Source organism: Alligator mississippiensis, chromosome 4, assembly GCF_030867095.1.
Source record: "Alligator mississippiensis isolate rAllMis1 chromosome 4, rAllMis1, whole genome shotgun sequence".
In the NCBI taxonomy this organism is placed as follows: Eukaryota; Metazoa; Chordata; order Crocodylia; family Alligatoridae; genus Alligator; species Alligator mississippiensis.
The window spans coordinates 172,249,592-172,263,569 of record NC_081827.1 but is presented as its reverse complement, the minus strand read 5'-3'; the positions used below and the strand labels follow the sequence as shown (position 1 = coordinate 172,263,569).

The following is a 13,978-nucleotide window of genomic DNA, read 5'->3' as shown; positions in this document are numbered from 1 at the left end:
TATCAATTTTCTTACCATGTCCCAAGCCATCGTGAAGGTAACTGTCAGCTATGGCATAGACTTTAAAAAGATCTCAGCATTCTTGTCCAATAATGCCATATACATGTGCAAAGCTTTCTCTGATGCGCTCTGCAAAATGCTGTCCAACACTGTTCATGTCACCTGTAACGCACAAATTTCATCCCTAGTAAGTGACATCTGGTGCACTCAGTTCTCCGATTTGGATAGCCTGGTGTCTTCCTTGAAGAAAGCTTTCAAGCACTGTCCAGGTCATAAGGACCGGTACAGGGAGTCTGTAACCAGTCTAGGTGGGGACTCGCATGGCACTGTACTGCTGCCACCAGAGCCTGTGCTCACACTGTAGAATTTGTGGTTTGACACAATCTGTTACCATGCTAAGCATGCAGCACTACTAGCAGTTTGTGAGTGAGGAGCTGGAAATCACACCTGGCGCACACAATACATGTTCAAGCTTCTACATGTTTATAACCCCTGCTTATAAACAGTACTGCAGTATGCATATGCCTTTCTTAATTACTTGTTTATGAAAATGAAGGCTAATGTAAATATTCATGATACCAGTCTCCAAGCTTTTTTTTTGTATATGGTAAAATAAGAGTAGGAAGCAAACCAATTCCATTCCTCCTTTCCTATCAAATTGCCGGTCATGAGTATTTCGTTGCTGTGGAAGGAAAAAGTGTTTTTGTGTTGACAGGCAAAAAATGTGGAACAACTAATATTGTCATTTGATGTACATTAATTTTAAAGAAGTCATTTTCTGACAAGAATCCGCATTAAATTGTGTAAAATAATACCTCTTACCGTTTTCACATATAGCTGTCAAGTACATGTAAGCAACAAGGTGGAAGACTCTTCTGTGGCAGTTTATGTACAAATAAGCTTATTCATACTAAACTGCAGTCACATATACTTTGCAGTATTTGTGAAAATGAGTAATTAGAGTTTTGACATTGAAATCTTTTGTTAGAATAGTATATAACTATCCAGTGATTTGGGGGGGGGGGGGGGCACTCTTTAAAAACCTTGTAAAATGCAGTTCCCACCAACTGGTCCATGAATCTCTCCTGGTATTTAGTTTGAAAATAATGGATGGTTGTATCCTTTCTTTGAAGGAAAGAATGCACAAAATCTTAGGAGGCCAAAAAATAATTTGGAACAAGAAACATATTTCTTGTTCTTATTTATAAACTGTCATAATGAGTTATTTTTATTAAATGACCTACACGTGTAAAAGAATTTTAAATGTAAAAATGTTTATTGAAGTTAAAAGGAACTTATTTAAACAACTCTAATACAATGCGTTGATGACAAAACATTGAGTAGTTGGTGTGGGTTTTGTTAGCTCATTTGTATGTTTAAATTTGTTCCTTTTTTGTTCATGTTTTGACATTGTGATGATCCTGATAGAGTTGTTCTTCTGAGATATTTACACAATACAAGCATTTGAAAAATGTTGTGCCTTCACATAGTTGTTTCTTAGCCAAACTATAATTCCATTTTAAGAAACTACTCTCGTAACTCAGTTTATAACTCAGTTCTCCCCAATCTTTAATCTCTTTTGCTTCTTATCCATTTTCCTGTCTAACTTCTGATATATTTCTGCATTGCCTAGAAGTATGTGTGTGAGGGAATTTTAGGGCCAAGTCATTAGGAATTTGCAAAGAACTGTTATCTTCCTGCTCTTTGACAGATGTTTGTAGTCTAAAATCACATTGGCACTTTTACTGCCATTGCTCTAATAGCTCAGAGTTTGCTGACTACTATTCATACCTTGAAAACAATAACAATATATCTCCTTTTCAGTGTTTTTGGGTTTTTTGTGTTTGTTTTACAGATCTGGAAAGCAGTGTTAGCAAAAGTCACCTAGATTTTTTTTAGGTTTTTCTGTTTGTTTTTTCATAAACAGATATTTCAATAATGCAGACACTTTTTCCCACAATGCCCAGGGGATTCAGTACTTGCAAGTAGTCCTGCAGTGACAAATGCTCATGTATCATGGAAATTATTTTTTGTTAAAGTTATTTTTTGTTATACCAGTTTTTAACAGAATAATGTTTGAGCCAAAAGGTTGCAAGTTTCTGCATCTCACTAAAAATTGGGTTCATACTTAATGCTGAAAAATAAATAAAGCATTAATACTGTATTTTTATTCAAGGTTCCTGCCTGCTTCCTATTCTTTGTGGTTGAACCAACAGGTGGAAGTCACAAATTCAGAGTGTAGTCAACCATGGATTAGGCTGTTTTACTCCTTTTATATGGAAAACCTACCTATGGGAAGGAAATTACATCAGTGCAAAGGAACTAAATCTCCCTCTTGCAGGGGGAAAAAAATGAAAAGCTAGAGATCAGCACAGCTCAAACGGTGTGCTGCCTCTGATATAGCCGGTCAATTGGAAGACTTGGAGCTCCAGCCATAAGATAAAGTTGACCATACACATGACATCACACACAGAAAATATCCCCATAGCAAACATCCCCTTAGTGCACTTCCCTGTACCAGTACAGATTTTTAGAAGTAAATTTGCTTTTCTGGGAAGAACAAAATTCCCTTTCTTGGTAAAGGATTCAACTGCATGAATGCTGTTTGTGTGACAGCTACCTTGGTTATATCTGTACAGCTATTTCATAGATTCCTAGAGTCAGAAGGTACCTAGTAGATCATTGGGTCCGACCCCCTGCTTCAGCAGGAAAGAGCACCGGGATTAAGTAACCCCAGCCAGATGCCTGTCTAATCTCTTCTTGAACACCTCCAAGGTAGGGGAAAGAACCACCTCCCTTGGAAGCCCATTCCATATTTTGGCAACCCTTACCATAAAGAATTTCTTCCTTATGTCCAATCAAAATCTATTCTCCTTCAGTTTGTGGCCGTTATTTCTGATAAACCCGAGGGGCGCCCTGGTAAACAGTGTCCCCTATTCCCTCCTGACCCCTCCCTGATGAGTTTGTAGACAGCCTCAAGATCACCTCAGCCTTCTCTTGCAGAGGCTGACGAGTTTCAGGTCCCTCAGTCTGTCTTCATAGGGTATTACCTGCAGACCATCAACCATACAAGTAGCCCTCCTCTGAACCCTCTCAAGGTTTTCCACATCCCTCTTGAAGTGCAGCTCCCAAAATGGGATGCAGTACTACATATGTGGCCTCACCAATGCCATATAGAGGGGAATTATCACTTCCCTAGACCTGCTTGTGATGCACCTGCTGATGCAAGAAAGAGTGTGGTTAGCCTTGCTTATTACCTCATCACACTGGCAACATATGTTCATTTTTGCGTCAACCAGGACTCCAAGGTCTTTTTCTACTGTTGTACTCAGAATAGTACCCTCCAGCCTATAGGTGTGTTGGAGATTCTTTCTCCCCAGGTGCAGCACCTTGCATTTATCCTTGTTAAATTGCATCCTATTCTGATCTGCCCGCTTCCCCAGTCTATCCAAATCTGCCGAAATTCACTCCTTGCCCTCCAGTGTGTTTACTATAACATAGCTTAGTGTCATCTGTGAATTTGGACAAGGTGCTTTCAACACCTTCATCCAAATCACTGATGAAGGTATTAAACAGTACTGGTCCAAGGACAGAGCCTCAAGGGACACCACTGCCCACATCTCTCCAGGGAGAAACTGACCCATCAACCACCACTCTCTGGGTGTGTTCCATAAGCCAGGTTTTCACCCACCTTGCTGTGAAAAAATCCACATCACTGCTACTCAGTTTGCTTATAAGAATTGGGTGTGACACTGTGTCAAAAGCCTTTTTAAAATCCAGGTAAATAATATCTACTTCCACTCCTGCATCTAAACACTTTGTGACCTGGTCATAAAAAAAGACCAGGTTAGTCGGGCAGGATCTGCCCACTATAAACCCATGCTGGTTGCCTCTTAACATTGTGTTACCCACTGGCCCCCTGCAAATGTGATCCTTTATGATTCTTTCTAAGGTCTTGCCAAGAATAAAGGTGAGACTAACTGGCCTATAATTACCAAGGTCCTTCTTCCTCCCCTTCTTGAAAATAGGAACCACGTTGGCCCTTTCCCAGTCCTCTGGGACCTGTCCCAAGTGCCACAAGCGCTCAAACAGTTGCGCCAGTGGTTTTGCTATGTCATCGGTCAGTTCCTTTAGTACCCTTGGGTGAAGATCATTGGGGCCTGCCAACTTAAATATGTCCAACCCTTCCAAGTGCCCCTTCACTAGGTCAGTGATAACCGTTGTTGGATTGTTATTATTGTCACTCCAGCCTAAAGACTCATTGGGAGGTGTATTTGTGTCCAGGAAAGCAGAAGCAAAGAAATTATTTAAGAGCTCTGCTTTTTCCATCTTATCAGTTACGAGTTGCCCATGTCCATTCTGTAACGGCCCTATGTTACCCTGCGCCTTCTTCCTACTCCCTATGTACTTAAAGAAGGACTTTTTGTTATCCTTAATCTTTGTTGCCAACTTGAGTTTTGTATCTGCTTTGGCCTCCCTCACTGCTTCCCTGCAAGCACGAGCCAAGCAGGTATACTCCTCTTTGGTGGCTGCCCCCTGCTTCCACAGCCTGCAGGCCTCTTTTTTCCTTTGAAGGCTCTCCTGGATTTCCTTGCTCAGACAAGGAGGTTTTTTGGCTCTTTTGCCTCCCTTTGCATGTACTGGGATGGTGCCCCTCTGTGCCTGTAGGATCAGTCCCTTGAGGAACTCCCACCTTTCTTGGACTCCCATCTCACAGATGTGATTACCCCTCAGTCCCACCCTAACCAATCTCCTGAGCTCGTTGAAGTTGGCCTTCCAGAAGTCTAGCACTACTGCCCTACTAGTTGTCTTTCCCACCTTATGCCGGACAGTGAATCTGATCAACTGGTGGTCACTATCCCCTAGGTTACCTTGTACCTATTGATTCCCCACCATGCCCTCCCCTGTGGCCAGCACCAAGTCAAGTAAGGCATCTCCCCAAGTGGGACTGCATACCTCCTGTGTTAGATGCAGGTCCTATATGCAGGTTAAAAACCTACATGAATGGGCAGATCTGCTCCTCCCAGCAGATGTCTGGGTAATTTAGGTCACCCATGACAACTAGGTCCTTTGAGCGTACTGCCTTTGAGAGCTGTTTCAAGAATTCTAGGTCTAACTCTTCCTCCTGGTGTGGGAGTCAGTAGGAGACTCCTACTACCAAGTCCCTTTCACCCCTGCCCCCTTGTAATCTGACCCATAGGACTTCGATTTGCCCTTCTGTCCCCATCTTTATTACAGAAGATGTATAATGTTCCCTAACGTATAAAGCAATGCCCCCTCCCCCCTTTTTTCCCCAATCTATCCTGCCTGTATAGCTTGTAGCCTTCAATGCCCACTGCCCAGTCATGGGTAGGGTCCCACCAGGTTTCTCTTAGACCAACCAGGTCAGGATGTTTGTCTGCAAGCAGGAGTGCAAGTTCCTTCTGTTTGTTACCCATACTTCTAGCATTAGTATAGAGACACCTAAGCCCCCTGATAGGTGCCCTTAGTATTCCCCTATCCTGATTCTTAGTGGGCCCCTTAGTACTTCCCTGATCATTTCCAATGTGCAGTTCGTGGCTTGTCTTACCCAAACTCATCCTGAACTCGGCATCCCCATCCCCCGACAAAGCTAGTTTAAAGCTCTACTTAGGAGGTCTTCCAACCTGTAAGAGAACAGACTCTTACCTTTTAGAGATGTAGGCTGTCCTGTCCCAGCAAAGTCTTATCCTGGAAGTACAGATCACGGTCTAGATAGCCAAACCCTGCACAGTGGCACCAGCTCCGAAGCCGTGAGTTGACCTCCTCAATGCAGTTGCTGTAGTGCTGGCCATGGCCACTGAGGAGGACCAATGAAAAGACTACTTGTGCCCCTGAGCCTCTAAGCCTGTCTCGCAGAACCATGTAGTCAGCCATGATGCATCCCAGACTACCCTGGGCTGCATCATTCATTCCAACATGGATGAGGACCATGGGGTAGTAGTCAGTGGGCCTGATTAGGTCTGGAAGCCTCGCTGTGACATCCTGAATCCTAGCTCCGGGCAGGTAGCATGCCTCCCGTACTGTAGGATCCGGGCAGCAGATGGCTCCCTCCGTTCCTGTCAGGAGTCGCCCACCACGATGACTTGACGCCTTCTCCTCTGGTTGCCTCTCATCCTGTCTGGTGGTAGCTGTGGACGTGGCCTCCATTGCTGTACTCTCTCCAAGTGATGCTAGAGCATCATACCTGTTTCCCAGCTGCACTGGGGGAGTTGTTCCAATAGTGCAACGTCTAGTTCTGTGACATGTAGATCTGGAGGTGACTGTCTTCCATCCTTCTCCATCGACCTCCTCCTGTGACACCTTCCCTCCAGGTGTGTGGCTGAATGATGCAATCCTGCTGAGCTACTTTAGTTTTTTGCTTTACTTAATAGGAGTTTTAAGTTTTCATATGACTAGAAAAATATTTTTTCTTTTTATGAGACTGTCTAATAAGCCTCCTTACATTCACAGAAGACCAGAAACCCTTTGAGCCACACCTTTTTCACACTTCTCCCACAACACATCCATCCTGCTTCAAGCAGAAAGCTGCTGAGCCCCTACTACTGCCAGTATTTCTTGTTTATATTGTTTATGAATTACCCCCCCCCCTTTTTTTTGCTATAAATTCATTTCTCATTTCTTTTGGATCTGTGTTCCTCTTGGCTAGCTATAGGTGTGATTTTTTTTCACAGACAGTAGGCAAGGTGATCAATGAGCGAAAGAAATAGAAGAAAGTTTAAGGAGAGATCTGCCTCATCTGAGTTTCTATTAATAGACCTATGTCAAGAGAGAGTGAGATTGGTGCATATTGCGAGAAATAACCTTCAGAAAAAGAGCTACCTGTTGCGGGAGATTCAGGTGTCTCTTCTCCCCAACCTCCCCCCCCCTTCCCATTTGCTTGTCTCTGGGAAGTCCAAGAAAGCTAAGGATAAATTACCCATGGGAAAAGCTTAGATAGGTATTTCAGTAGCAGTCTTTTCTAGTCCTGACACTACATCCCAAAATAAGGATGATTTATCTCAATTGGAATCCATTAAATCTGACAAGGACACTACCAAGGAGCTTTCTCAAACAGAATTCTTTGCATCCATGTCAAGAGGTGTTATTTGCACCTTTGAGTTTTGTACAGAGCCAGCCAAGCTGAAAGAGTATTTCCTGATTGATTCCCCAAATAATTTAATGAAGTCTCTTAAGGCAGTATAAAACACACTATTCTGGCTGTGCTGTACTTTGTAGGGTAGGGAAGGATTTTGGGGTGTGATATCTTTTATTATGTATAATAATACTGTATAGATGGAAGGGACATGGATGGCTTTATAGATTACTATATTCTTCCAACACTTCCAGACTTACCTTCTCATTTTAAAGAATCATTGAGGTATAAGTATAGTGCCGCATACCTTTAAAGTTAAACAAAATGATGCATTCTTGATCCAGGTTTTAGAGATCCCTCTCACTATAACTCACTAAAGATCTTGTGTATTTGAAGGTAGCTGTGGTGGAAAAGCTTATTAAATGGTCATGACGATACACTGTGCGTTGCTTAGCATGTACTAGGTACCACACTCTCACTAACACATTTGAAAAGTTCAGTGTAAACGTTTGCTTCCTTTTTAACGTGTGCTCAGCTGGTAGAGTTAGCCTGCGGAGAGCTTAAAGACTGTATTTTAATCACCTTTAGCATATGTTGAATATAAACAAACCCATGAAATGGGACTTCCTGAAAATCATTGAAATAGACCAGTGTCTCTCCAGGGGGAATTTTTGAATTCTGACCTCTGTCTCCTGTACATGTTATTCCAAGCCAATAGTGGCCTATTCATAATAACAACTTGGGCATTATTTAAGAGATGGCAACCACATCAGTTCTCAAGAAAACATCCTGCCTTTGCTGGTGCCCTTTGTGTAACTTAAGTTCTTGGCTAGTGCAATAGCCAGATATCAGTCCTGGCTATATCCACAGAAAGAAGACTCTAACAACAAGCAGAATCTGCCTTCTGCCAGACTGACTTTTGGAGACCTGTTTGGAGAAAAAACCTTCTGACAAAAGTGCTTGGAATGGAAAAGTATGTCTTGCTAGCATCAAAACTTTCAAGAAAGGGACTTCAGAACCCAAACTTCAGAAGCAGTTCAGGAGGAAAGAGGTGTCATCCTCTGAGGGTAGGCAATAGAACAGATTCTCTAGAGGGGAAGGTCTCATCAGAACCCCTTACCTTAAATTCCACTAATCCCAGGCATCCAATGCCAAACCTGCCAGGTGAAGAGAAGAGGATGGGTGTCCATTTTCTCCCTCCATTAATAGTAAAGTGCCTCCAAGGCAGATTATATGGAGATAGCTCTGCAGACTGCCACTGAGAGACTGATGTCATCATTTCATCAAAATGCCAACCTTCAAAGAAATATACCTAAATAGGAATAACGTGACAAGAGCCATTAAACATTTATTTCTCATAGCAGCCATAGAGCTCATCTCTACTCCACACTTTCTCAGGAGTCTGCTGTTTTATTTGTAGCACAGAAGAGGAGAGGATTTTACACTGTGCTCGGCTTCCAGTAACTTAACAAGAGTACTAGGAAGCACAGATTTATAGAACATGTGGAACAAAAGTGAAAAACACACCAGTGCAGGAGTATTGGGGCCACAGGTACCTGCATGGGAGACTGGCTCAGCCACTTGGGAAGAAATTTGGTACGTATGGGGTAGGCTTCTTGCTTGTGAGTTATAAAATGAATCTGATTGCCTCAATAGATGTAACATTTGAACTGTGGTGTACTCTTCCATAGGGTAATAATTCAGTCCTTCCTTTCAGCAGGTGCTAGAGAAAAGGGATCATTCAAATTCTCCCTCTTGTCATATTTTATCATTCATTTTTCTCATTCGGGAAATCTTCATTTACCAATTGTGGATGATTGTCAGATGAACTCTGGTAAGAGGGAGGACTCATTTACCTGCTAGTTTTCCTTCTACAAGATGTTTGGCAATCTGTTTCATCTGCTAGAGGACTGTATTTTTAAGAGACCAAATATGGGAAAAAGCTATCTTTGTTCTTTTAGACATGTCAGGTAGTAGCTGCTCTTGTTATGTTAAGGAGTTTTTCTTCCCTTTGAAGTTTTCATCTTGTAAAACTGGGCTGTAATGCTTGAAGGGCCTGCCCTGTTTCTACAAGTGCTAGTTCCATACTACCTTCACCTCTACGTAGCGAGCTTAAATGTATAGGATTGCCAGACATGGGTAGCATTTTCAAAAGTGTATGAAGTGACTTAAAGCATAAGTCTTATGTGCTTATGTACCCAAGTCATTTAGGTGCTTTTGAATATCCTACTCAGCATCTTGCAGAAAAAGAAACAAGTAGCAGGTAAGCAAAACTTATTTTGTGTCATTGAAAAAAATAGATGAAGGGTAAGGTGGCAACATCTAAGTTACACAACTGCTTATTAAATGTTAAGCATTTCTTGGATTCACTTTTTAGAGACTTGTAATTGTAAGGGTGGGAGGAGGCTGGCAGTGTTAAATGAAAGAAATGTAATTGCTTAAAACTCTGCTTATCTTCTATAATCAATACACTATAAAATTACTGCACTGACTTCTTTTGACTTATTTTCTTTCTCTTTCTTTCTGCACAAGCACTCCTATCTGGACAGGGAAACCTCCCTCCTTCTGAGAAACATTGCAGGAAAGCCTTCTCATTTGCTGACCAAGGTGATGCTTCTTCTTTCCACCTGCACGTGACTCTTCCTTGTAGTTAGAATACAGTTCATACTTCTGGGTTTATATCCTTTCCCTCTTTCCTTCTGACCATTTCCAATAACTTTTGAATATGTATATGTGTATACATATATTATTTCAGTGACTTTTCCTCTGGTCAGAGGAAACGGGCTGCTTTTAAAGGCTGTGTCTCATTTTAAATGCACTCTGAGTTGCTGTACATCTCAGATTCCAAATTATTGTAGAGCATTTGATAATCATGTTAATATTCAATTTTCTTAGCAAATGGAGTCTAAAACGTCTTCTGTTCTCTCCCCTTCATGAATATAAAAATGAAGTTTTGGGGATCACTTGGATACATTTACTATTGCAAGAAAATAGATACTTGTTTTAAATGGATTAAAGCTATTTTGCATCTCTCATGCTGAGAGAGGGAAGATCAAACTCACTCTTCAGGTGTTCTTCCATCATGTTATATAGGCAAACACTGTAGGTTGACAGCATGTTCAGAAGCCTGTTAAAGATGGCTCCTAAACTATTTCCCTAACACATGGAAAGGGTCAGTGATGTCCTAGGACTTGGTTGCCTCATATGTTTTCATCTACTGTTTATGCTGAGAAGCCTCATTTCTGTATTTGTTGTTTGGAATCATTATGCATGAGAAGGTGATCGATACAGAGGATGAATCCATCAGGTGATGATCCAAGTGGCACAAGGGAGAATAGGTATTTTATATTGTTGAAAATATTGCACATTCTTTAAAACAAGGGTCAAACTTTACTGCTTTTTACCTACTTTATACCATTTCTTTGATTTAAAAGAAGGGTGAAAGGGTACTATTAAGGGGAAGTTGAGGCAAGTATGAAGACAAGGACTCCACTAATTACACCAATATATTAGTCGTAAAGAGCATGTTTGTTAAATAGATTGATTTAGGCTGTATTTGCAAATTATACTTTAGAACTACTGCTCTTTTTTGTCTATATTTGTATTTGTGCGAAAGTGTCTTAAATGCTCAACAAGAATCTCTTCTGCGAAAACAGTCTGTTATATTTCAAAGGAGCTTTAACAGCAGCCCAGAACAAAAGTCATTTCTGCTTTATCACAGCCCTCTCCTATTTTAGGTTTTTATTTTAAAAACCTTACTGGTTTAGGTGCATGTGAATTAACACCAGTGATGGCATGTACATAAACTTTTTTTATTCTAATGTCCTCCTTGCTTCCTTTGGTTTATATGTTTTCAGTATGCATTTGTACACATTTGCTACTATATGAAATGAAAATAGGTTTAATTGAAACCTTTCCTTTGGGTCAGTTCATTGTTAATTGATGTGCCCCTGAGCCACAGTGCCTCCTGGGAGTCATTATTGGGATCCAATGCCATGTTTTCCTCTCCAGCTGGACATCTACCATCTTACATATGCGCAAGCATTTTTTAGTCAACTCTGCCTCTAAGATTTCAATTGCTGAGTTAGACTTGCTTTATGCTCTGCATTTGTATTATCCACTTTCATATGTTTGGGTCCAGGATTTTTGGGGGAGGATCCTAGCTTTCTTAGTATTTTGCCAGTTCCCCGTCTGGTGTGTTAAGCGTGAGTGAAAAGTTAGTAGAATAGCAGGAAGATAGCGGCACAGGAAATTAATAGTGGTAATGGACTATATGAAATTGAGACCAGAAACTTGAACTTTTGTTATCCTATGCTGCCAAGTAGAGTAATAGGGGTGGGGTCACAGCTCACTATGTATCCATCCCATGTCCCCAACAGGCATTGCTGCTTAGATATAAGATGCTTCATGGCCCATGCCTAAATGCTTTCAGGAGGGAGGGGGATGCTTTCAGCAACAGTGCTGATTGTTTGAAAATTCAGGTTTCTGCTTTCTCTCATGCTGCCCCTCACATTTGGGAGGCATTCTCTGTAAATGTGTACCTCATCTTAAAGCTCCTCTTTGCTGTGTTGCCTAAAAAAGACTGAGGGTTTTGACTGGGGTATGCCAGGGTTTTGACTGGGGTGTGCCAGTGTTCCTTCTTGGACTTTAAACTTGGAGGTTCCTGGCTAGAGGGTCTTGCCCCTCCACTCAGTCAGACCAATTGTCATATTTGGGGTCAGGTTAGGAATTTTACCCCATGGCCGAATTGGTATGGACTGTGGGGGGGTTGCCTTCCTCTGTTCGGGACATGGCCCTCTACCCAGAATCTCCTGAGCATATATTAACAGCATTTCAGAGAAGCAGGACATTGGCTACCATGTTTCTTCTGCTTTACCTGTGTGTGGTTAAGATATTAGGTCTATGTTGTGTTAGGGTTGATGGTAGTCTTATGTACAGTTTAGATTATGGTTTGGATAGGGATGATCCTTCTTCAGGCTTACCTAGGTGACTTATAGAGGTCCCTTCCAGTGCTACTTCTCCATGACTACAAAATTTTGACAAGTGTAAGTTTGCTGATGTGCAAAGACCATTGTCTGACCCATGCTAACTAATATTGTTGCCATTGTCTTCTTGTGCTCCCTAGCCCCTCCTTGTTTGCCTGTATTCCTCTGCCTGTTTTCTTTTGCTTAGGTTTGAGGCAGGGATCATCTTGTAGTCCTGTGCTAGTACAGCTTCTAAGACAATAAGGTCCTAGCCCATGACTAGGACCTGTAAGTGCTATACTAATTCAAACAACAGTGACTGAAACAACACATGGCAAACCTCAATGCAGATGTACTGGTATTCCAGGCAAGGAGGTCCCTCCATAGAAGAGAGGGGGGAGTATCTTGAATTTTACATTTTCTCCTCTGTTGTTTGATATGTAACACAGTATTTACTGCAGATTAGTCAAACTCTTCCAAGAAAACAAAAATAAAAAAATGCCACACCTAAGCGACAAGCAGAGATTTTTGTGGACTGAATCTCTTATTACATTAACTTCATGGTTAGGATATTTTTAGACAAGCTCATTTTATACTGAGATGAAATCAACAGGTTTGTCTCAATATCAGATTGGAAGTGAGCTGTCAAATGAATATTAACAATTACCAATCCTCAGTTTTGAAGAGGTGGTTTTCTACTAGGTTTTAATTCCTAGTTAAAGACTCTTACCAAAGTCAATGAAATCGGTTAGTTGGAACTCATTAAGTATCTTAGTAGAGAAACCAAATTGTTATTTGCAAATGCCTAAACCATAACCTCAGAGCTAACTATAGAGCTTCTTCCTTAAATTTAAATTGTAATAGATGACCCTTTCTCTTTCCAAAGAACTCTAGTACACAGAAGTTTAACATACTTTGGAGAGCTTTTCTTTTGATCACCTTCTCTGTATGGACTTTGTATGATTATATGCATGCATGAATACATGCACGCACAAAAGGCCACACTTCTATTTCTACTACCTAAAAATAAAAAGTTGGGATGTCTCCTAGCTAACAAAAATAAAAGATGGAAACAGGAAAAAGAAAAAGATACTTATAATAACAGCAGGCTTAAACGCCATAGGACTTGCACTTTTCTGGACTCTCTCATATAGTAGGTCTTCGAATTGCACTTAGAAAGCCATATAATTGTGGGCTGTGGGCACAGAACAATCAGAGTGGAGGCTGATGTCATGAATTCTGTCCCCAAGGTCTCGGAGGTTCTGGAATGTCTTTCTTAGATGGCTCGTTGACCCACAAGGCAAAGATTCTTAACTTTATCCTGGATTTTTATGTTTGCTTATTCCAATGAACTAGAAATTGGCAACAGGAATATTATGCTACAGGAGAGTATAATTGAATCTCTCTGATTCGAATCGGAACCCTCCAAATCAATTCAGAGAGATTCGGAAAGATTCGGCAATTAAGACAGACACAGCTTTAAATGTTTTTTCTACATACCTCTTGGTAGCAGGGGCTCGTGAATGCTGCGATGCTGGGGCATATGGAGTGTCCCACAGAAGTGCAGGGGGCTCCCCAGCACTCTGAGTAGCAGATCCGGAAGTGGACCAGAAGAAGTACTTCTGGTCCACTTCCAGTCCACCGGAGAGCATGGGGGGGGCCATGCACCCCCCCCCCCCCCCCCCCCGCCTTGGCAACTGGTGCCTCCTGGGTCTGGAGGAGCACCCAGGGTCCCCCCACAGCCAAATGATGAGCAGGAGGGGCATGCTCCCCAGCAGACCCAGAAGTGGACCAGAAATACTTGGAAGTGAGTTGTCCAAAAATACTTCCGGTCCACTTCCGGGGTCACCGCCAAGCATGTGGAGGCCCTCCCCTGCACTCCTGTGGGACGCTCCGTGCGCCCCAGCATCACAGCGTTCAC

At 41.9% G+C, this 13,978-nt stretch overlaps 1 protein-coding gene across 6 annotated transcripts in view; it reads left to right on the top strand.

Moving 5' to 3' along the window:
• The window catches only part of RAPH1 (Ras association (RalGDS/AF-6) and pleckstrin homology domains 1), a 214,662-nt gene that overhangs the window by 112,684 nt on the left and 88,000 nt on the right, over positions 1–13,978 (top strand). For 4 of the 6 annotated variants that reach the window (XM_059727087.1, XM_059727086.1, XM_059727084.1 and 1 more), the window contains one exon: positions 9,626–9,700. The exons of the other annotated variants lie outside the window; for them this stretch is intronic. In XM_059727087.1, the coding sequence (XP_059583070.1) occupies positions 9,626–9,700 (75 nt within the window). The remainder of the gene's footprint in view (positions 1–9,625; positions 9,701–13,978) is intronic. 6 annotated transcript variants of the gene reach the window in all.